This window comes from Trichomycterus rosablanca, chromosome 4 (assembly GCF_030014385.1).
Source record: "Trichomycterus rosablanca isolate fTriRos1 chromosome 4, fTriRos1.hap1, whole genome shotgun sequence".
In the NCBI taxonomy this organism is placed as follows: Eukaryota; Metazoa; Chordata; class Actinopteri; order Siluriformes; family Trichomycteridae; genus Trichomycterus; species Trichomycterus rosablanca.
Window position 1 is genome coordinate 39,311,074 of NC_085991.1, and position 25,664 is coordinate 39,336,737.

The 25,664-nt window shown below is 41.4% G+C and overlaps 1 protein-coding gene across 1 annotated transcript in view; it reads right to left on the minus strand.

The window, feature by feature from the left end:
* The window catches only part of dnah2 (dynein, axonemal, heavy chain 2), a 294,787-nt gene that overhangs the window by 241,459 nt on the left and 27,664 nt on the right, over window positions 1-25,664 (minus strand). The window contains exons 8-10 of the mRNA XM_062993580.1: window positions 24,057-24,214; window positions 5,542-5,629; window positions 613-818 (exon numbers count right to left, since the gene is read on the minus strand). Coding sequence (XP_062849650.1) covers window positions 613-818; window positions 5,542-5,629; window positions 24,057-24,214 — 452 coding nt within the window. The remainder of the gene's footprint in view (window positions 1-612; window positions 819-5,541; window positions 5,630-24,056; window positions 24,215-25,664) is intronic.

Genomic DNA, 25,664 nt, shown 5'->3' on the forward strand with positions numbered 1-25,664 from the left:
TAACACACCACCACCATGTCAGTGTCACTGCAGTGCTGAGAATGACCCACCACCCAAATAATACCTACTCTGTAGTGGTCCCGTAGGGGTCCTGACCATTGAAGAACAGCATGAAAGGGGGCTAACAAAGTATGTAGAGAAACAGATGGACTACAGTCAGTAATTGTAGAACTACAAAGTGCTTCTATATGGTAAGTGGAGCCGACAAAATGGACAATGTGTGTATAAACAAGGAGGTGGTTTTAATGTTATGGTTGATCGGTGTAAATTGCCTTCACTCCTCCTCCAAGACTATTAACATGACTAGCCATCACTACGCCACCATGACTAGTCATGTCCTCCAACATAATTATAATAATAGATTATTTTAATTTGAAAAGCTAGTATTTACATTTAGACAGAAGCTACATTGTGAAGCGGTGGACTATTAATCTGTCCTTTCACGAAGTTGGAAATTATATAACTTCATTATATCATAATCAGTATGCATAGCAAGTTCACTCTTGCTCATTCCTGCAATGACCACATTAGACCAACAGTAAAGCCGGACATATTGAAAAAAAAAAACTAGGCAGCCTAATGTGCCCACACTAACTCACACACACACTTTACCTGCTGTATTCGTCATGCCAGGAGGTGTTTTTGACATCTAGAATGCCCTTGTGCACAGAGCCTAGCATCTGCAGACTCTTGTCAAAGGTGGCTTCAATCTCCAGCAGGCTCTTGGTGAGCTCTGGCCCCTGACGCCCTGCAAAGCAAGGCAATGGCAGCTGCTCACACTCCTCACGACGGGCAAACTGCTGCTGACACTCACACACCTGAGAGAGAGAGAGAGAGAGAGAGAGAGAGAGAGAAATAGAAATAATAATAATATAAAAAACATGGGAGTCTAATATAAGAACATAAGTACTGAGGAAGAGAACCAATCTAAGAATAGCACAGTAAAATGTCATACATGTCTGGAGTGAACTATTATAATACATCATATGATTGAAATATTCATGTTCTATGATTAGTTCATGAATGGTTGAAGGAAAACGTAAGGTACATGCACACTTATAGCTTTGCTTTAATGTGTTTTTTTTCCACACCATTGTTTTTGGGAGAAAAAAGGAAGTCGTAATGTTTGATCCTGCAAAACTCAAATGAAAAACATTAAAAAAAACTGAGGTGAGGTGGTGAAGCAGTAAATTATGCTAACACACTACTGCTGGGATCCAGGGTTTGAATCCCCAGATATCGGCCAGTTGGGAGTCTACATAGACATGATTAGCCATGTCTGAGAGGGAGGTGGTGGTTGAGGCCCTGTGATGAATTGGCGTCCTGTCTGGGGTGTGTTACTGCATTGCGCCCAGTGATTCCAGGGAAAATCGATGCAATATTAGGAGGTGTGATGAGGCATGCAGCTGAGATAATAATCTTTTCCAGTTCACAATTCAAAAAGATGCATTTTATATTATATTTAGTACCAGAAATAACCAGAGTGGTAGACAAGGCTTACAGCGAATGCTTTCATGAGTGTTCACTAATGTGACAGCATCAATACTGGTCTCATCTCCAGACTATATTTGCTATGTTATACACCAATCAGGCATAACATTATGACCACCTTTCTAATACTGTGTTGGTCCCTTTTATGCTGCCAAAATAGCCCTGCAACTGTGATGCACTGTGTATTCTGACACCTTTCTATCAGAACTGGCATTAAGTTCTTCAGCAGTTTGAGCTACAGTAGCTCGTCTGTTCCTTTCTTGGACCACTTTTGATAGATACTGACCACTGCAGACTGGGAACACCCCACAAGAGCTGCAGTTGTGGAGATGCTCTGACCCAGTCGTTTAGCCATCACAATTTGGCCCTTGTCAAACTCGCTCAAATCCTTACGCTTGTCCATTTTTCCTGCTTCTAACACATCAACTTTTTTTTTAAAAGCATTTTCTACCCCTTTAGCGCGTCCAATTGCCCAATTGCATCATGCTTCCTCTCCGCCTATGCCGATCCCTGATCTGATTGAGGAGATCAAAGCTAACCCACGCCCCCTCCGACATGCCGTATGGATCTTATCACCCACACATTGACGAGTGTTGTGCCACCTAGCATTGTGTACGGAGAGACACACTCTAAGAGCACTCTTTCCTCATCTCTGTGTAGGCCCCTCTAATCAGCCAGCCGAGGTCGTAATTGCACCAGTCTGACAGAGAGAGATCCATATCCGGCTTAGTCCCGCCCGTCTGAACAACAGGCCAATCGTTGTTCGTGTGACTGCTCAGCCTCAGCCGGCGAGGCAGAGCTGAGATTCGGTACGATGTATTTGAGATCCCAGCTCTGGTTGCAGCGTATATTTTTACCACTGCGCCACCTAAGCGGCCTCTAACACATCAACTTTGAGGATAAAATGTTCACTTGCTGCCTAATATATCCCACCCACTAACAGGTGCTGTGATGAGATAATCAGTGTTATTCACTTCACCTGTCAGTGGTCATAATGTTATGCCTGGTCGGTGTATGTTTAGTTACATATTTTATTGACACATTAATCATGATAACTTTTTAATGGAATCATGTTGTGGGTCAAGATGTCAGGTTCTGAAGTTTAAATTGAAGTGTGATGTTATAAATAGCATATGTTCACTGCATATGGTTGTTAGAAATAGGAGAGGACTTCTGTGGGACTAAAGACTTTCACATAAACCATGCACTGATGAACAAAATCTTGGTTCTGCACAACTAAAGCTGATTAATCAGTTGCAATGAAATCCACCACACTGTATATACTGTAGAAGATTGTATGTTTTTTTTGTGGAACCTGAATCTGAGCCAATTTCTAAAAAAGAAAATAATGAATGCAATAATCATTAATAAACAGTATAATAAATTTAAAAAAACATTCAAGCTATTTCACTTTTTAAAAGAGGATAACTGCCATCACATAAACAACCAGAATGAATCCTGTGTGAACCTTATTATAAGTTTAATTAACTCCAACATTTTGTCCATCATCCAAGAGTTTTTTTTAATATGGTGCATTTATGTTTAGGCTACATGTTTATTTAATGTATTTATTGCAGCAACATTAGTCAATTATCACATTTTCCCAAGTCGTCAATGAGTTTTAATTTTTTCCTTCTGGCTGCTCATGTATTTAGGGATCACCACAGCTGATCAGCTGATCATAGTCGAGTGCCTTTCCTGGTGCAACCCTCCTTATTTTATCCAAGACATTGAGAGTGCTTTTTGTCTATTTTATTTATGCATTTTCTCCAATTTTCTCGCAATTTAGCATAGTCAATTTGTCTTCCGCTGCTGGGGGATCCCTGATTGCAGTCGAGGTGGGTATATTGCTGCTCATGCCTCCCCTGACCCATACGCAGCCCTTAGAGGAACCCTTTTTCACCCATGCATTCTGCACAGGCGCCTCTCTATCTGCCAATCAGGGTCCATACACAGTGTTTGAAGACCCCACTCACAAAATCCGGTCATCCCACCCTAGCAGAACCGTGTCTTCTGCAGGCACTGCCAATTATGCCCGCTAGATGGCGCCCAGCCGACCGGTGGCAACCGAGAGTTCAGAATCTCGGCGCTGGTGTGCCAGCGGAATATCCCGCTGCACCACCTGGGCGCCAAGTTTTGCTTCAATAAGTAGTTTGAGCATGTCACACAAACATCTCCTGGGATCCACAAAGTGACAGATCTGTGGCCCAGTAAAGGCTTTCTGGTTAGAGAACTGAGAGAAGAACTCATTTGGCCTAAACAGTATCAATCCATAAAACCAACCTGCCATTAAGTTCCTGGCAGAGGTATAACAGTGTGAAGAATATCACAAGGCACCCAGCACCCATTGGGACTAATATGCTAGTACTAATTAAACATAGTGTCAATGGCACAGCCAACCTGGGTATTTTTGCTGCCCATGTCTTATAAGGCTATTTTCAGCATGCGCCATATAAGGCACCATCTCACAAAGTACAATTTACAATCATTCTACTCTTGTTTAATATGACATGACAACAAGTTCAGTTTGTTTAGACTTCATCACTCTTGAGATTTCATCAGGAGATTCACAGCTTGAATGTGGAGCTGACAAATGTGCAGCAATCACATGATGCAATCAGATGAACACAGACCAATTCTCAAAGGAACGTTTTCAACACCTTGTCGAATCCATGCCACACAAAACTTTTGTTTTAAGAGCAAACTGTGGTTTAGCCCAGTATGGTGTTTCTAATAAAGTGGCCAACAATATGAGTGTATGTGGAATGCAAGAACCAGCTCTGTCGCTTGCTTATATATGACCTCGTTCTCTCATGTCCTCTCTTTCACATTCAAGCTTTTAGTTTAAATTATTTTTGTGTATGTATGATGTGTAAATCCTATTTATTCAAATGATCCTCCAGGCCACCCAAGGAGGATGGGAGTCCCTGCTGAGTCTGGTTCCACTCAAGGTTTCTTCCTGTAATTTTAAGGGAGTTTATACTTGCCACTGTCGTCATTGGCTTGCTCAAACAGGGGTTTTTGGTCTGTTGGACCTGGATTCTGTAAGGTTGCTTTGAGACAATGTTCATTGTAAAAAGTGCTATACAAATAAATTTGACTTGACTTTACTTGTGAATGGCATCTGTGTACACAGTGGGTCTGTTTGAAAACCTAGTGAGCTGCCTTGCTGCCTACTGCCTACCTAGGCAGCTGCTTAAGTAGAGAGGATTCTAATATGAACTTAATATCAAAAATAAAATATCAAAAAATATATCAAACTTATAAGGCAGGTTATTTTAACACACTACTTCACTTGGCAAACAATAACTCTGGTGATATAATCACTGTCTAACACAGTTAACCTCAGGCCATTCAAACCAATGGGCTAAGGTGGCACAACCCGCTAGCATGCAAGCTAACGTCTCCCTCCGTGTACCCAACATGGCTAAACTGTCCCTGACATGCCAGAATTTGCAAAGAAATGACACCTAAAATTAATGAGAATTTATTTAAATTTAAAAAGACCACCGTTCATTGCTCTGCATTCGTCCCCCATATTAGTCTTTTTTTTTTGTAAGAAAAGGTGTGCCGCACTGAATGCTGGGATTGCCTTCACTGCTAAGGAAGCATCTGATGCTCCCTCGTTATTCATTCAGGTTATCGCTTTGAAATAAGGCACCTTAGTAGGCAGCATTTTAAGGCATCTAAGAATTTAGACAGCATACTTCTCAGAAAAGTGTGCAGGGTGAAGTAAAATTACAATATGTAAAGTTATTAATATTATTTTATTAGGATTTGACGTCATGTTTTACACACTTTGGTTTCATTCATGACAGGACAGGTAGTTACTCATTACACAAGATTCATCAGTTCAAATTTAATGTCAAACAGTCATGGACAATTTCATATCTCAAATTCACCTCACTTGCATGTTTTTGGACTGTGGGAGGAAACCCACGCAGGCACGGGGAGAACATGCAAACTCCACATAGAAAGGATCCGGAACGCTCCACTCATATGTGTAAAGAGCTCACTAGGTTTTCGGACAGACCGTGTATATTTGCTTACCTCGAGTAGATCTTTACACCTCTGCATAAACGCATCCAGCAAAGCAAAGATACCAAGAGCATCGAGCACCCAGCCTTCTGGAGAATTTCTGTTTGAAAAGAGAAAGAGAAACAGAATGAGGGAGAAGAGAAGAAGACTTGATACATTGTGCTCTGCAACATGAGTAAGCAAACATTGGGAGAAAAAAAAAAGTCTGTGTGTGCCATGTCATCGCTTCTTACAGGGCAAGGTTTCAACAGTGTGCACTAGAAAAACAAAACAACCACAAACACTCATCCATAGCGTTGAGGGATGGGGTCAAAAATGATCTGTCATTGGCATAATTGCATCCGTCGAAGTTCTATATCAGCGGGGCTGCCGTTTCTCAGATTGCTTTTCACACTTCATTCTTTCCTTGATGGAAAGGTAATCCTCGCCACAAAGCACAGACAAACACGTTTAGTCAAGCTGTGCTGGAGGATACGAGAAAAGAGAAAGACAGAAACGTGAGCGGGGCTTTTAGCAAAACAAATAGAGGTTTGGGCCAGTAAATCATGAATAAGATACACAGAATACATGATAACACGGTGAACAGAGAAATAGAAACACCAATGTAAAAAATATGAAAGAAAAAACAGACTTATAGCGGGTGACATTCAAAAGATTGAAAGATTGATAGAAGAAGGTTGAACTAACAATCAGTGCCTAGTCAATACCATAAAATATACAGATGTAGAGACATATGACAGACTTACTGTATGCACTATTTTTATGCCTTTATTTGTTATGTATACATATACACATGTACAGTACTACTTCTTTGGAAGCTGGGGTCTGAGCGCAGGGTTAGCAATTGCATGGCACCCCTGAAGGCCTTGCTTAGGGACCCAACTGGATTTAAACCCACAACCTTTTAATTAATAGCCCAAAGCTCTACCCACTAGGCTACCACTGTCCCTAAATTTGGCCTAAAGTATGTGGACACCTAATTATTGAGTTTAGGCATACCATACCTGCTATTAACAGGTCATTATATAGCATACATTTTGTACCTCCAACTTCATGACAACAGCTTTAGTCATTTTCCGTTCCTGCATGACTGCTTTCTAAAAGTGAGTTTGATGTGAATCCCCATTGGTGCTATCGGCTGGTTGGGCATCGATATACAGACATGATTAGCTATAATAGGTGGCTGAGGCCTCACAATGGATTGCCATCCTGTTTGGGGTACGTTACTTTCTCACGCCCAGTGATTCCGGGAAAGCCAGACTTGCTGCAAGCCTGACCAGGATAAAGCAGTGGTAATACATAAAAATCAATTAATTAATAAAATGATTCAGTATTATATATTTTTTAAATGTGGCCAAACATAATTATCTAAACATTTATCCCTTTAGCCTTGTAATGGACTGGTGACCTGTCTTGTGTGTTTCCTGCCTATCAGCCTATGAATCGAACCCACCACGACCCTGACCAGGATAAAGTCATGGTAAAAGAGACAATGTATAAATGAATGAAAATTTCCCTATAAATAATAGGAAAGTCAACATTTTTATTTCATTTTTATGTTTTGCCATCATTTTATCCTGGTCATGGTCGTGGTGGGTCCAGTTTCCCTCAGAATTACTGCATTCAAAGCAGTAACACACCTGCATTGGATCCTCATCTCTGGTTACTATTTGCTCTAGGGACTTTAGTTTCCTCGCTTTCTTTTATAACGTGCAGTAGGTAGATTAACTATTTTAAGACAAGCGTTTATCACCACTTTATACTGGTCAGGGTCGCTGTGGGTCTGGCTTTTCCGGAATCACTGTGAGCCACACAGTAACACACCCCAGAGCATAGTCAAAAGCTCTGTATGTAGACACCCAACCAGTTAAAAGTACCGCTGGTAGATTCGAACCCTGAATCCCAGCAGCAGTAGGCTAGCGTAAAATTACCTCTGTTCCACCCGTGCTTCTGCAAAGTAATCATGCTGACCACAATTTACAAAAGAAATCAACTCTAGTGTGCAATTTTGTCTTTCCTGGACAGTTTCATTAATCTTTTAAAGAAAACAAAAGAGAACGTATGGTTATGATAAGCACACCAAGACTTCTGTGGCCGATCTGTTTCCCGGGACAAATCTCTTAGCAATTTGCTTCTGATGCACGTTTGAATTATATTCCATTTATTTTTGTTTTTCAATTGGAGCCCCCACACAGGAATACTATCTACTCACGGTAATCGTATTCTAAAAATCAAGATTGCTTGGCGTTTGCTGTAAATGGGAGGAAAACGTAATAATAAAAGCAATAATACACGCAACATTTTCTCCAAGGACAGCTTGGCAGTAAACTGTAAAAGAGAGCTGTAGATTAAAGCATAAATATGGCTCCCTTCCCGAGAACTAAAGTTTAAGTCTGTTGCCCCTCGCACATGGAAGAAATAACAGCAAACGGCTGGGAAACCCATCATTCAAAATGATGAATGCTTGACTGCATCTCAACATCAGCTTTTAATCAGCGTCTGCGGTGAAATAAAGCTGTCTGAGCTTTAAAAAACGTTCTTTGAACTCCAGTGTTAGAAAGAGATATGTCCAGTTAGGGGGTTTGCTTCCACATACGTACTCCTTTCTCACTTTTCCCATAATCCTTTACCCTACAGCCCTCCGTAGAGGCCCTGCTCCCCCTGAGAGACTTGAATAAGAGATAAGCTGTATGTCTACATTATGACATGGCTGCCCGACAGTCTCTTGGCCTTTAACAGAATGTTTTGTTTTCTTACCGTCTACAATTCTTGTTTTCTTTCTCTGTGTTTAGACTCAAACCCAGAATTATTGGTGCACTTGGTAAAGATTGGAAAGATTAGAAAACAACGTCTTGAACGTGTTGATTAAATAAATAAATCTTGCATTGAGAAGATAAGAAAACGTAACCTTCAACTATAGTGAATTCCAAGAGAAAAAAAATAAACAACACTGACAAGGGCAGTAATAGCTCAGTGGTTAAGGTACTGGACTATTAATCTAAAGGTTCAAGCCCCACCACCGCCAAGTTGCCACTGTTGGGCCCCTGAGCAAGGCCCTTAACCCTCAATTGCTCAAAATTGTGTTCAGTCATAACTAGGGATGTCCCGATCCGATCTCAAAGATCGGGATCGGGGCCGATCAAGGCATTTTTTAACTGATCGGAATCGGCTTTACTAAACCCGATCTTAATCCCGATCTTTTCTTTTACATCAGCATGTCCGCTGAATTGGAAAGTCCAACAGTTTAGAGTAATGTTTGCAATGCGAGCGTTTCACGAGGCGGTGGGAGCAGAGCTGAGTTAATTACTGTAGAATTTTACTGTTTATATGGTGTGTGAGTCGAGGATCACTCCGGTTTACAAAACAACATAGTGATGCACTCGTTTAATAAAGAAAGAAATACACGGTATATTCACATATTGTCAGGAGCATAACACTTTATTAACTTATTAACTGTTATGGTACCGAATACCGGACAGCTAGAGTCATGCACGCTATTTCATGCACTATGGAAGCCCCAAAGGGTCAAAACACACTCACTTCAAATAGAAACGTCCATTAAACCATTGTCACAATACAAGCACTTTAAGAACTGGCTTTCCTTCATAACATTTTATTTTGGTATTCAGGTTTTACTGTAATGCTTTTAAGTAACTTTTTTTCTTATGTTCAAGTTAAGCTGCTACACAGATTTCTGTTCATTTTTAGTGTATCACTGCATTAATCTTTGAATGTAAAGTTTAAAGTAAAACTGTAATTATCCCACTCATTTTGATTGATTTTGTAAAAATACAAAACATTAAGCAATAGCTTGGATGCAGCATTTTTCCCTTCAGCACTGCAGAGCTATTCAGTTGTTAAACATACTGTATACATTGGATTAATCTGAATAACTGTAATGTAGTTGAAGTGTGCACTGTGTGAACAGTATTATCTAGTTCTTATATAGACAATATCTAGAAAATATAAGTATCGGTTTGAGACTCGGTATCGGATCGGGATCAAAATTAATAATCGGGATCGGTATCGGGAACAAAAAAACGTGATCGGGACATCCCTAGTCATAACTGTAAGTGGCTTTGGATAAAAGCATCTGCTAAATGCTGAAAATGTAAATGTAATGCAAATGACAGCTTATATTTGTGCTGCCTCATAATAGTACTGAGTCTTCTCTTGTAATGCTTGATGAGGAGAAAAAGAAATATGCACTCCACATTTTGGAGTATCGACAGATACTTTCATTCTTGTGAACCTTCCTGTTGGGTTCGCATATGGTCTTCAGTTCAAAGAAATATAGCTGTATCTTCTATCAAACGTACCTTCATATCCACACAACTGTGATTTTATGGCCCACAAGGAAGCTTTTTCCACCAACCACCAACCACCAATCTCAGTGAGCTTTCTGGGAGGGTGTGTTTTTTTTAATTGAAAAACTATTGATTTTAATATTTATTTATCAGGATTTTAATGATTTTAATGTTTTACACAATTTGGTTCTATTCATGACAGGACAAGTAATTCCTGGTTACACAAGATTCATCAGTTCACAAGTTTAATGTCAAACAGTCATGGACAATTTTGTATGTCCGATTGACCTCACTTGCAGGTCTTTGGACACCAGGAGGAAACCGGAGTTCCCGGAGGAAAACCACACAGCAAACATGCAGTGGGTATTTTTGGTTATTTTCTGTATTTTTCCTTTTTTATAGCAAAGCTGAGTGTTTGTTGCCAACAAATCTCTTCAAGTTAGTGAATGTATTGTAATTTGCTTCATTTACCTTAATTACGGTAATTTACCTTTTTTTTTATTTGATCTTGTCATAAAGTGCTGATCCAAAACTGTTCAATAGTTAAAGGGCAGTTGTAGCCTAGTGATTAAGTTACTGGACTAGTAATCAAAAGATTATTGGTTCAAGCCCCACCACTGCCAGGTTGCCACTGTTGGGCCCTTAAGCAAGACCCTTAACCCTCAATTGCTTAAACAGTATACTGTTACAGTGTTTAGTCTGGCCATATTATTGAAGATGAATTTCAAATTTTGAATTCTTATTTGCTATTAGTTTGTGCTGATATACATAAATGCACTTTTGATTTTATGTTCTACCATTACTTTATCCTGGCCATGGTTGCTGCAGGTCTGTCTTTTTTGGAATTACTGGGTGCAGGGCAGTAACACCCCAAACAGGACTGCAATCCATCGTGGGGCCTCGAACCCCCTCCCCGACATAGCCAATCATGTCTGTATATAGCAGCCCGACAGGGGATTCGAAAAAATGGATCCCCGCAGTAGTGGGCTAGCATAATTTACCACTGCGCCACCCCAGTGCCCCAGAAGCCACACAGTAAGAAAGAGAAATGTTCTGTCAGTACATGTAATGTTCATTCAGACTCCTTAGACTAACCCTGTATACATGCCAGGAGTGCTTTTTTTCCCCTCACATCTATCAAATTGCCGTATGTGTGTCACCTGGGTCTATTCAAGTTTTCCATTGGTCACTTGAATTTAGAAGTAACGCCAAGCTAGCCTTGCCAAATGTCTGCAATGGCAATTGTAGAACATGATTGAAGAGGTGTTGAATACTTTACTTCTTTTTTTAATTTAAAGCCCACCATAATATAAGTAATAAATATCACAGACATGGAAAGCTAAGCTGACTGGATAGCTAGACTGGCAACCTTACACCTAGCTTACACATGGTGGATTCAACCAATTTCAAAAACACTTTCCAGTTTTGTTTCATGTTCTGATTTATCTGACACAGTAAATAGTTTCTTTCCTACAGAAACAGATCCATTACAGGAACCAAATGGAAATAATAATTTACAACAAGATAAAAAAAATGAAGCGAGTCCCACCATCCTCACTGAGCTTCACTATATCGTTTCACTCCTCATTTGCAAAAAGCAACTCACTTTCACACCTGCAGTGACTGGGCGTGACAGAAGATAGAAGTCATTTATTTTCTGAGAGCTGTTGATGTACAGACACAGGAAGAGAAGGAATCTTTAGCAACGTGACGCGGAAGGAGCGAACAATGCATCAAACTAAGCAAAATGTAACTTTAAGCAAAAAGAGCTCTCTGGGCCCAAGCTCATCTCAGATGGACACAATATTTATTTATTTATTAGGATTTTAACGTCATGTTTTACACACTTTGGTTACATTCATGACATGGCAGGTAATTACTGGTTACAAGATTTTTCAGTTCAAGTTTTTAATGTCAAACAGTCATGGACAATTTTGCATCTCCAATTCACCTGACTTGCATATTTTTGGACAGTAGGAGGAAACTGGAGCTCCCAGAGAAAACCCACATAGACACAGGGAGAACATGCTTACTCTGCACAGAAAGGACCCAGACCGCTCCACCTGAGAATCGGACCCAGGACCTTTTTGCTGTGAGGCGACAGTGCTACCCACCAAGCCACCCAAGATGGACAGAAAGACATCGAAAACATAAGCTGTGGTTAGAGAAGTCCAGCTTAAGTCCAGATGAGTCTTCTGCACACACTATAATTGTGCGGCTTATTTAGATTCAGAGTTAGAGTGCGTGTGCTTAACTGACCTGCCTGCAGTCCAGATCTGTCTCCTATTGAAAATTTATTGCAGATCATGAAGAGGAAAATCAGCCCAGGTTACCACAGACTGTTAAGCAGCAGAAGTCATGTTGCGATGTTTAATAATTAGACAGAGGCAAGGCACATAACTTGGTCTATAAGAGCCCACAGTTTACACACTGCATTGTCAGGACAAAACATGGACCAAGCCATGAAATCCAAAATACTGTCTGTGGCAAATACAAATACAGGAAAGTTGATCTCAGACTGAGAAGACAGTTCACCTTTTAACACACACACGCTTTGGGGCAAGTCTCTGATTGTCCGTGTGGCCGAGCCAAAGCCCAGATGTATACCCCATTGATCATCTGTGGAAAATGTGTACAAACGCTGATCCTCCAATCAGAGAGACAGAGGATCTACCATGAAGAATAGGATAAACTGCCCAAATCCAGTTATGCATAGCTAGCAGAGACGTACCTTCATTCCCTGCGACTGTAATTGTTTCCAAACAAGCTATTACACAGTATTAATACTTTTGTGAATCTAAATATAGATTTGCAGGTGGCTTAGTGGTTAAGGTACTGGATTGGTAATCAGAAGGTTGCCGGTTCAAGCCCCATCATCAACAAGTTGTCAATGTGGGCCCCTGAGCAAGACCCTTAACGCTCAATTGCTCAAACTGTATTCAGTCATAACTGTAAGCCATTTTGGATAAAGGCATCTGCTAAATGCCACAAATGTAAATATAGATTGATTGATTCTGAATGGATATAATTGTCATTTTACCAAACCCACAACACAATAAAGTGTTCAAAAACTGAACAGGTCTAAATACCTTTTAAATCCACTAATTATAATAATTTTATTTTCATGTTTTATGACCACTTTAACATGATCAGGGCTGCAGTGGGTCAAGTTTTTTTCCTGTAATAACTAAACGCAATGCAGTTACACACCCTGCACATGAAGGTAATTCATCATAGACTGAAAGAACGAGAGCTGTTGAGATCACAGCTAATAAAGAGTGATGTAGCCAGTGCTAACCTTCCTGTGATGAATACACTGTCCAAACACATGGGAGGACACATGGGTGAGTGTCACGTCTCAGGAGTACCAGCCATTATAGGCCATAAACCATGTTTGTATTTACGCTGTTCACCTCTCCCACGCTCAGAGGTCGTGTCCCTTTGAACGAGTTACAGCAATGCACGTGATAAAGCACTGATTAATGAGTATGAGATGCAGAGCTTATTACCCCCATTAAACAGAGCCCAGCTTAAAAAGGAGCAACAACAAAGCAACATTCTACCAGTGATAGGTTATCAGTTTTTTTGAATGTGTTTGTAGATGGCAATACAGAGATAAATAAGTGAAGGATTTAAAAAAAACACCACCAAGCTTGAGTGGCAACCTAACAGACTGCAATACAACTGAATTAAAAAGCATTGCAGAGCGGCAAAGTAAGCTGGAATTTTGTCTGACAGATTAACAATAGCAAGAAGAACACACAACAGATCCAAACACTCAACGCAATTGAAAAACAACAATAGAAATGATTTCACACAGTAGAAATGGTACTTGATGCCAATTCAATTACAGAAAGCGGGATCAAATAAAGGGTTGCCAGATTTCAGAAGGAAAAGGTGGGATTGAAAGGAGCTTGGTACAGAGCAGTGTGATGTTTTCATTTTCAAGGTTTATCAATTGTTAACTGTCCTTTCATGGCCATATATTGTGCTAAATAATTAAACATGTTACTAAATTAGCATGTTCGATTATTTATTTCACATTACCCATATACTGATTTAATGTCATGTTTTACACACTTTGGTTACATTCATGACAGGACATGTGGTTACTGGTTACATAAGACTCACCAGTTCAAGTATTTTAATGTCAAACACAGTTATGGACAATTTCAAATCTCCAATTAACCTGACTGCATGTCTTTGCATGAGTTTCCTCCGCGAGCTCCAGTTTCCTCCCACAGTCCAGATATAGGGAGAACATGCAATCTCCACACAAAAGACCAAGCCGCTCCACCTGATGAATGAACCCAGGACCTTCTTGCTGTGCCGTGCCGCCCGTATGCAGAGATATAATCAAACATCAAGATTTAAGGACTTTGATTAGCAAATCGTTAAGGCCAGACGACTGGCTTGAAACAGCGAAACAGCAAAAGATGCTTACAGGCAACCATGGCAAGTACCTACTGAAGTGGTACCTACAGAAGTCGCAAATGTAAACACACAACCAACAGGTTGTTGGGTGGCCAAGATTCACTTACGTCAAAGAATCACCCAGATGATTTAGAAATGAAGATGATTTTAACCCATTAACTGCCATAATCCCCTGTCTGGTAACGGCCCCCAAGTTAGTCACTTAGATGTAGGGCAGTGATAGCTCAGTGGTTAAGGTACTGGACTAGTAAGCAGAAGGTTGCTGGTTCAAGCCCCGCCACCACCAAGTTGCCACTGTTGGGTCCCTGAGCAAGGCCCTTAACCCTCAATTGCTCATCGTTTTAAGCTCATTGTGTAAGTCGCTTTGGATAAAAGCGTCTGCTAAATGCTGAAAATGTAAATGTAGAAAAACAGGACGTTCCTGTGTTCCAACAGAAAAAAATTTGGTTAATGGGTTAATAATTTGTAGCCTAGTGGTTAAGGTACTGGACTAGTAATCACAGGGTCGCTGGTTCAAGCCCCACCACTGCCAGTTTGCTGCTGTTGGGCCCTTGAGCAAGGCCCTTAACCCATAGTTGCTTAGAATGTATACTGTAATTCACTTTGGATAAAGGCGTCTGCTAAATGCCAAAAATGTTTGATTGTTTATTAGGATTTTAACGTCCTCATTACACACAAGATTCATCAGTTCACAAGGTTATATCAAACACAGTCATAGACAATTTAGTATCTCCAATTCACCTCACTTGTATGTCTTTGGACTGTGGGAGGAAACTGGAGCACCCGGAGTAAACCCACGCAGACAATGGGAGAATATGCAAACTCTACACAGAAAGGACCCGGACCACCCCACCTGGAAATCAAACACAGGACCTTCTTGCTGTGAGGCGACAGTGCTAGCCTCTGTGCTGTAAATGTTAAATGTAATACTTATGATGAGATGAATGAGTTCCAGCACAAAGTGCATCAAACCCTACTGTGTATGGTGCTGTGTAGCTCACGCCAGTCAAAATGCCCTTGCTAACTCATGTCCACTGTTGAAAGCTCATACAATGGGCAGGGTACAGAGATTAAAGGAACTGTTCGTAATGTCCTGCTACCAGATACCACAGAATTTCCTCGGATGTTTATGAGTCTTAATTTTCTATTTATGCATTTTTTTTCCTATTTTCCCAAATCTAGTTGTAACCAATTTGCAATATTGCTCCTGTTGCTGCCACCACCCCCTGACCTCAGACCGCGGTGGGCCATAGACTGTCATACATCCACACTTTGACATGCATGCTGCTATTGACAGCTTCATTTCACCGTTGGTGCATACAGAGAGCCTCACACTGCCATTCGCTATCAATCGTGCCTTGTGCAGGCTGGTCAACCAGTCAACGACAGCCATAACTGCAGCATTAAAGATGCACCCCTGCTTGACCATTGTCCTTCCCACTTATGAACACACAGCCACATGTGCGTCTATGTAAGCACCCTGATGGGCGATTGCTTTGCAGGTGGCCTTTCAACCACAAAAATAGTTTGCAGAAAAATAATAGTTAAATAAACTAATTTTAACAGCAGGCACATAAACATGAAATGAACGTGTTCTTGTGTAGGCTTTTTGTTACATTTTTGTAAACCACAGTGGGACTAGATTGTACTGTGCAGAGCAGAGAGAGTAAGATGCATTGATTTTGTTGCGTAAAAAAAAACCATGGACGGCCGCTCAGGTGGCGCAGGGGTAAAAAGACACGCTGCAACCAGAGCTGGATTCTGAGTACATCGTATCAAATACAGCTCTGCCTTACCGGTTCGAGGCTGAGTGGCTGTATGAGCAACGATTGGCCAGTTGCTTAGTTGGGGGGCGGGACAAAGAACCGGATGTGGGTCTCTCTCTATCAGAATGCGATTACGACCTCTGCTGGCTGATTAGAGGCGCCTGCACAGAGATGAGGAAGAGTGCCCTTAGGGTGTGTCTCTCCGCATGCAACGCTAGGTGGCACAACACTCATCAATGTGTGGGTGGCCAAAATGCATCCGGCTGCTGCCCATGTTTCGGAGGGGATATGGGTTAGCTTCGATCTCCTCGGTCAGGGCAGGGTTCGGCATAGACAGAGAGGAAGCACGATGCAAATTGAACAATTGGATGCGCTAAAGGGGGAGAAAAAGGGGAAAAAAAAAAAAAAATAAATAAATAAAAATCAATGACAAAATGTGGGTTGCTTGAAAAAAAAAAAAAAGAAAAACCCTGCACTAGACCCCTGCACCACCCAAGTGCTCTCAATTACTAATTAGGCAGTGTACAAAGTTTTATAATATAATCTAACATTGTGCCATTGTCTCCTAATTCGTTGGTACTGATTAATTACACTTGCTGGCCCTTGGGCCTGTAAAACTTAGTTGTAGTCTTGCTAGCTGTAGTGTTGTCCATCTAAAAGACACTAATTTGTAAATACTGTAAACACATGACATGACAAATCACATAGCTATACACAAACAAGAGACATTCGCCTACAATGTAATATTCTTTCAAGCTGAAGTTCTGAAGCAGTAAGCACATGCTGGTACCGTATCAATGATTACAACCATGACTGATTTTTATTAGGTCGTGCCTGCTTAAGAAATTCTCTGAAGATTCAGCAGCAGTCCGTCATTAGCTCAGACAGAACCAGGGGGCCAAATGACAGGGTTAAACTTCATTAAGGCATCCACAGAGCCCAACTGTGCTCTTTACTGCACAACCTTTTAAAGGCATTGTCTGGGAAATCTAACATGATTGACTTCATAATTAAATAAGCTGAGAGACAGTCTAAGGGAGAGAGAGTGAGAGAGAAGGGCAGCCTGAGAGAGAGAAGGGCAGACTGAGAAAGAGAGAGACTGTCTGAGAGAAAGGCAGCCTGAGAAAGAGAGAGACAGAGAAAGGCAGCCTGAGAGAAAGAGACTGCCTTAGAAAAAGGCAGCTTGAGAAAGAGAGCCTGCCTTAGAAAAAGGCAGCTTGAGAAAGAGAGACTGCCTTAGAAAAAGGCAGCTTGAGAGAGAGAGAGACTGCCTGAAAAAAAGGCAGCCTGAGAAAGAGAGACTGCCTAAGAGAGTTAAAGGCAGCCTGAGAGAGAGCGCAACTGCCTAAGAGTGAAAGGCAGCCTGAGAGAGAGCAACTGCCTAAGAGTGAAAGGCAGCCTGAGAGAGAGCAACTGCCTAGGAGTGAAAGGCAGCCTGAGAGAGAGCAACTGCCTAAGAGTGAAAGGCAGCCTGAGAGAGAGCAACTGCCTAAGAGTGAAAGGCAGCCTGAGAGAGAGCAACTGCCTAGGAGTGAAAGGCAGCCTGAGAGAGAGCAACTGCCTGAGAGAGAGCAACTGCCTGAGAGAGAGAAGGGCAGCCTGAAAGAGAGCATGTATGAACGCTTTGACAATACAAATGTGTGAATTTGTCATGTCAATAAAGCAAATTGAATTGAATTGACTGCCCAAGAGAGAGAAGGGCAGCCTGAGAGAGAGCAATTGCCTGAGAGAGAGCAACTGCCCAAGAGAGAGAGGGGCAGCCTGAAAGAGAGCGACTGCCCGAGAGAAAAAGGCAGACAGAGAAAGAGACTGCCTGAGAGAGAGAAAGGCAGCCTGTGAGTGACTGCCTGATAGAGAGAACGTCAGCCTGAGAGAGAGCGACTGCCCAAGAGAGAGAAGGGCATCCTGAGAGAGTGACTGCCCGAGAGAGAGAAAGGCAGCCTGAGAGAAAGCAACTGCCTGAGAGAGAGCGACTGCCCGTGAGAGAAAAGGGCAGCCTGAGAGCTACTGCCTGAGAGAGAAGCTGTCTGAGAGAGTGACTGCCTGAGAGAGGCAGCCCAAAAGAGAGCGAGAGCCTGAGAGAGAGTGTCTGAAAGAAGGGCAGCCTGTGAGAGAAAGAGGTAGCCGAGAGAGGGATGGGCAGTCTGAGAGAGCGCGCAGCCTGAGAGGGAGACTATGTGAGAGAAGGGCAGCCTGAGAGAGAAACAGGGTGGGGGAGAAAAGAAACGCAATAAAAAAAAAATGCAAAAAAAAAAACAAAAAAAAAAACAAAGGTTAAAAAAGTGAACTGTGGGAAAGAAAAGTCACAAAATCAGCAAGCAAAGCCCAAAGTGAAAGAAAGGTTAGAAAGTAATGAAATAAAAAGACCAAGTAGGAGAGACAAACGATAGAGAGGACACCAAGAGGACAGCAAAGACGACAGACTGCAGATGTCCTAGAACACCCCATTAATCATGAGTCATGGTAAAATACTTACACTCTCTCTCTCTCTCTCTCTCTCTCTCTCTCTCTCTCTCTCTCTCTCTCCCCCCCCCCACCCACACACACACACACCAAGATACCATTATTACCACTATATTAATAGTATAAAGTAGGGATGCATCGATACCATTTTTTACAAGTACATGTGATCAAAGTGTTTGTGTGCTGAGGTGATGAAATCAAAGAGGGAAAATAAATGAATCTGAGTGGATTTGGCAACACGAATAGCATGGATTGTTCTGTAGTGAGTTGGAGGTTAATAAATATTTTTGCAATGTTGGTGTTTTGTTGTTATGTTTTGTAGAGAACGATCAGGTCAGAAATACTGTAAAACGTGTGTGTGTGTGTGTGCCGGTGTATAAACTATATTATCCCCCTGTCCCACCTGTTTACACTCCTCTCCTGCATTTCCCCTCACACCGTATCCTGCGTTCTCATTGGCTGAGATCAGATATCTGACATGCTAGAAAACTCGAGCGCTCGGCGAGCCGGTCGGATCGAGTTGTTGGATAGTTCACACTTAGCGATCGAGAGCCGATTTTTGATCTCCGAGTGAACGCCGAGTTGCTCCCGAGCTGGCAAATCTAGCGCCGACCAGTCGCCGAGCGAAAATCAGGGCAAAAGTCGTGTAGTGTGAACCAGGCATAACGCAGCAACGTGCACTAGGCACACGGTATCGGATGTTTAGTATCGGAGCCTCGTTTGCGAGTACGAGTACAAGTTAATGAGCGCGGTATCGGGCAAATACCCAATACCAGTATCGGTACTCATGCATCTCTAGTATAAAGCTATATTAATAGTAAACATTGTTACCTAACAAATACCAGCAACTCACCCACAATTCTTTTCCAGCCAGGTTTACAGCCCTCTAGTAGTTTATAAAAGCAATAAGCCACGAGAGGCCGTGCATTACTGTGATTTTAGCACGGGGATGACGTTTTTGGCACGACGCGAAGCGGAGTGCCTAAAACTTCTTTCCCCGTGCTAAAATCATAACAGTAATGCACGGTCTCGAGTGGCTTATTGCTTTTATAAAACGCCGGTCAACATAAAATATAATAAATACAACAATGTTTAATTCATAAATGTATTTATCGTGTATAAACTTACAATAAAGCATTCTTCCGCGACGCAAAATAGTTCGATTAACAGTGTTGCTAGGCAACATGAGGGCGAAAATAACATTAATTTTTTCTATTCAGTGGCGTATTAATATGGAATGATGTGAGGTGGTCATAGGTGTGCGTTTATCAGGGATTTTACAACGGCTTCGAACGCGGCTCAGCCAATCAGATTTTAGGACCGGAACTATCCGTTTTATAACAAGTAATTTAAAGTACTTCTAGACAAGGAATGTAGAGCGGCACAGTGGGTAGCACTGTCGCCCCACAGCAAAAAGGTCCTGGGTTCGGTCCCCAGGTGGGGTGGTCCAGTTCCTTTCTGTGTGAAGTTTGCATGTTCTCCCGTGTCTACATTGATAGAAAGGTAGTCCGAAGACATGCAGTGAGGTGAATTGGAGATACAAAATTGTCCATGACTGTATTTGACATTAAACTTTTTTACACTTTGGTTACATTCATGACAGAAACGGTAGTTACTCCTTACACAACATTAAAAATCCCAATAAACAAACAAACAAACAAACAAGGCATGTAACTGTTGCCTTATGACTTTAGTTTCTCCCACTACTAGTGTAAAGAAAAGGGATATTGTTTGATGCATTAGCACAGAAAGCATCGTTAGTTATAAAAGGAGAACCTGGCTTTATGCTCAGAAGTTTATAGAGAAATCTAGCTTTATGCTCAAACATTACTCTACATTCCAGTCCATCAGTACATTTACATCGTTTAATAGACTCTTTCATTCAAAGCAACTTATGCCAAGTTCACACTACACGACTTTCCAAGTCGTCAGGTCGCTGTACAGTTCACACTACACAACTGGATCTTTTGTAATCGGGAGTCTTTCAAGTCGGTGTGGCTTTCACACTACATGACTGATCAGCGATAGGGGGTTTCACACTACACCATCTATCACCAACAGGAATCACAGACGAGCTTCTCCGGCAAGTTGCTCCTGAGCCGGCAAATCTAGCGCCGACCAGTCGGCAAGCAAAAATCAGGGCAAAAGTCGTGTAGTGTGAACTAGGCATTACAATTGTGACCGCATACAGAACAAGCAAATTAGGGTCTTAAAGTAATTTGGGGATTTAGCAATTAACTCGGTCTTAAATAAACTTGTACTCGCACGCCCCCTTGTGCCAAGCTTTTTTATCGAACATCAGTGCCTGACCTCAAAAATGGGTTATTTTTGCATATATGGCTAAAAAAATTCCACATACGGCGCCCAGGTGGCGCAGCAGGATATTACGCTAGCACACCCATGCTGGGATTCTAAAATCCCCATACCGGTCGGCTGGGCACCCACTAGCTGGCATTATTTGCAGTGCAGCAGACAGAAATTGGGCATCAAGTCTGCCGAGTGGGAAAAGATATGTGAATCCAACAAGGCACGAGCAAAAAAAAAGTGGTCGAGAGGGGGGCGTAGGGCAGGTGAATACACCCTCCTCGGACACAATCAGGATCCGGCAGCGGAAGGCTATGCTAAACTGGGAGAAAATGCATAAATAAATTCCACATACATAATTAAAAATCTTGTGCAAAGACTTCCCAAAAGGGTAGAGACTGCATTAGCAGCAATTCCATATTTATGCCTACTGTGTTGTGTTTTATGTTTGGGTGTCCAACAAGCTTACCTTACGTGAGGTGTATGCATGTAAGACCATTAAGCATGCTATGCTTGGAACACAGCCTTGATGTTTCACACTATAACATTTTTATGATGTACATGCCAGCTACAAAGCCTGTCTTTAAAAAAAAAAAAAAAATTTAAAAAAAAACAGGTAACTGTGAGAAAAAAATCTGCAAAAAGGTAGCCAAAATGTGGTACTTTTTTGGCTGGAAAGAGCCCCTGGTTGAAGGATCAGCCTCAACCATGAACTCTTCAGGTCTGTGAGCTGGAACTAAGTACTGGTTGTAATTTAGAAGATGAGGTCGACTGGCCGAGTGTAGGATTGAAGCTGTAGGCTTGGTCGAAGCTTCAAACTGTTGCCTAGCTCTAATTAAACACCATACAGCAGGCCAGCATCAGACCAGACAACAGCTTCCTGCACATGAGCTCAAAATCATTAAAAGCAAACCTGGTGGAAAACAAGTGACGGCTTGGTTGAACATCCCAGTTCTTGCAAACCTGAGAGTAAATCTTTGAGCTGAGTACAATGACACACCAAGTCCTGCACTGCATCCAAACAATTTTTAAGTTATGCAATTAAAAATTAGTTACGCCAATCAGTATTAATTCTATTTATTTTTTTATTAGGATTAACGTCATGTTTTACACACTTTCATTACATTTATGACAGGACAGGTAATTACTGGTTACACAAGATTCATCAGTTCAAATTTAATGTCAAACACAGTCCTGGACAATTTAGTATCTCCAATTCACCTCACTCGCATGCCTTTGGACTCTGGGAGGAAACCGGAGCTCCCAAAGGAAACCCACACAGACACAGGGAGAACATGCAAACTCCACACAGAGTAGGACCTGGACTGCTCCACCTGGAAATTGAACCCAGGACCTTCTTGCTGTGAGGTGACAGTGCTACTCATCGAGCCACGCCAAATGAGTATTAGTTCTAGTCATAAGTATTGATATTTAATAGCCTGAGATTTATACATACAGACAGTATATTAGCATTATGGGCAGTAGGACAGATACACATATTTGGAAGGCTACAAACATTTATCCAAAGGGAATTTATTTATTATTTATTTAATATGCTTTTAACATGTTTAATTAGTAACAACATGTCCTGTCATGGATGTAACCAAAGTGTGTAAAACAAGATTAATCAGTTCAAGTTTAACATTAAACACAGTCATGGACAATTTTGTATTTCTAAATCACCTCACTTGCGTGTCTTTGGACTGTGGGAGGAAACCAGAGCTTCCGGGGGAAACCCACACAGACACAGAGAGATGGACTTGGACCGGTCCACCTGGGAATCAAATCCAGGACCTGAGAAACGACCGCACTGGGCCACCATGCCGAGCCACATCAGTAAGATCTATTATTTTATAGGACCATACCATGCATGTACACTACAAAAAATTACCATCAGTTACAAGCTCATCTTGCACAGTGACATACAGTATGTAACCATGCTAATGGAAACTCCTGAGCTAGAGAGATTTGAATGAAAGCATGAAACCCGCTGAGATACGTTTAGGAAGTGTCAACATGTTTTGTATCAAAAGTGATCTAATACAAGCACACAAAGGAAAAACATGAAAGCCAAACTCCAAGACAGGCACTACGAGTTACTTTCTCATACATATTGCAAAAGCCAGTCCTTGTTGTGGTCCCTCACTATCACTTTGAAGTAAATACCCCATCATTGCACTGCAAAGTGCCATTCTCTCTGGCAGAAGCCTGTAATCATGGCCAGCCAGGCTATGGCACTTTGATTTTGCTGCAAGCTCATATCAGTTCCATTTTTTGGGTAAGCCAAAGGGCTGAGACCAGATACAGTAGGTATGGCCTTGACAGAAGATGAAAAGGAAGGAAAGACTAGGGTAGTAGTATGTGAGTTCAGTGTGTATAAATAATGTGAGCTTAAAGAGATGTAGCTAAGAACACAGGGTCTGACTGAGTGGAGCAGAGATGTGTGTGATTGCTTGACTGGAGATACATTAGTATATGGGAAATGCTCCCAGTGGTGGAGTTAGTGGTATAAGAGGCTACCAAAAAAAATAGTATGGGTCTGTCTGAAAACCTAGTGAGCACTCTACATAGACAGCATGTTATCCTACGCGCATTCCCAAGAAGACGGCATGTCTTAGACCTAAATTCTTAGATGCCATAAAACGCTGCCTACTAAGGTGCCTTATTCTGAAGCAATAACCTTAGCAATGAAGGCAATCCCAGCATTCTGTGCGGCACAATTTTTTTTGCCAAATAATTCATATATGGCAGACAAATGCAGAGCAACGAATGCAGTTCTATTCAAATGTAAATAAATTCTCATTGATTTTTAATTTGTATAAATTAGTACACTGAGGAAGACGTTAGCTGGCGTGCTAACAGATTGTGCCGCCTCAGCCCATTGGTTTGAATGGCCTGAGGCTAACTGTGTTCTCATAGTAAGCAAAAACTGCAGTGACATAATTGCTTCCTAAGTAGTGTCTGAATAGCCTGCCTTATAAGTTTGATGTCTTATTAGAATCCTTTCTACTTAGGCAGCTGCCCAGGTAGAGTGTAGGCAACAAGGCAGCTCACTAGGTTTTTTGAACAGACCCCATATAATGAGTCCAGTACACATGAACAATGGCATACAGAGATAAGGGCTAAAACAACATGAGACCCAAAAACATCTCATATGAAATTAGACAATGATATTTAAACATTCTGGCTTCATTCTCTGAAGAGGCATGCCATGTAAGAAAAATACAAGAGGTTTAAATAAGAGATACATTACTTGTGGTGAAGCTGGGAGGTGTGTAGATAGAGTTGCTTCCAGGAGAGGCAGCACTGGATGCAGTTGTTAAGAGTCTGCTTACTAGAGATCACATAGCCCTGGAAGATCCTTTCAAGAGAGATCTGCTTGCTGCATAGACGGATGATCTCATTACTCATCTACAAAAGTGACAAGAACAAAGTTATTAACCCAGATGAGGAGGTTAAGTACTTTACAATATGCAAACTATACACTTCTATACACTTACTAGCATGGTAGATTAGAATGGTAGCATGTAATCTATTAGTACTGGTGTATCAAATGCAGAAGCATATCTGCTAACTACTTACCAGCTTTTTATTAGGCACACGCATTGTTAGTAGATGTTACAAGTGTACAGTTAGAGCTTTAAGCTATTTTCTTTATTGCACAGTGTGTTCATTCTTCTGATTCTTTATATATACAACTTTTGGGTGGCACAGTGGTCTATAGGCCAATGCCACTGAGATATGAACCTGGATTGACCGGCATCTACTCAGATGTGATTGGCTATGTATTTATGTATTTTTAGTTTTTGGGTGGGGTCCTGGACTGATTGCCAAAGCCCTTCGAGACTGTCCAGGGTGTTCCTGCCTCTTGCCCAGTGTTTTTCAGCATGACCATAAACAGGATAAAGTGGTTGACAAAGAAAATAATAAGTCCCTTCTTCTTTATTTTCACCACTCAGGTGGCCCACTACCAGTTCAACTGTCAGCGGTGCTATAGGCTGGTGTCTTCACAGACATAATTGGCTAGGTCAGGCTGAAGCCCTGCAATGGTTGGTGCCCTGTCCAGTGTTTTCCTGCCTTATGGCCAGTGTTTCCCAGTAAAACCAGGAGCTGATAAAAATGAAATAAACGATTCAACTTCTAGTATTTCGAAATCTAAAAAACACTCTGCTGCACCAAATACTCATACCTGTATGACACATACTGCCATGACATTAAAATGTTGGTGTCATTGCTGATCTAAGAATGCTCCAAGTAAAGTCAAGTCCACTTTATTTATATAGCGCTTTTTACAGTAGACATTGTCTCAAAGAAACTTTACAGAATCCAGGACCAATAATCCTCCACCACTCGAATAATAATATCTGGTCAGCGTGGGAATTAATGTTCATTCACTTAGTTTGTTAGGTCAGGCTCTAATGTTGGACAAGAAAAACAGGCCTGTCAAGTCATTGTTTAAATTCCTACCAAAGAGATCTAGTGGGGTTGAGGTCAAGGCCAATGGAGTTTGTTCAGGCCAATGGAGTTCAAAATCAAACCCCTGCTTTTTTTACTTGTTGTTTTGAGCACAGTGGTAAAGTCTGGAACATCAAAGTCCCTTTACATAATTGTGTCACAAAGTATATAAATTATTTGAAACACCTGTTAGCAATAGGTGTGTCTGAAACACCTAAACTCTAATTATTAGTGCTGCTATATACTTTTAACCTTAGTGTGTAGAATATAATTGTATCATTGTTTATATTTAAAGAGGTTTGAAAGAGGTTTGCACAATTTCAAGGGTCCAGAGTAGACAGGGTGCCCAAAGAGATCCCAGACTTGATCAAATCTACACTTTCCCTAAACAGCAATTCTGCATTGA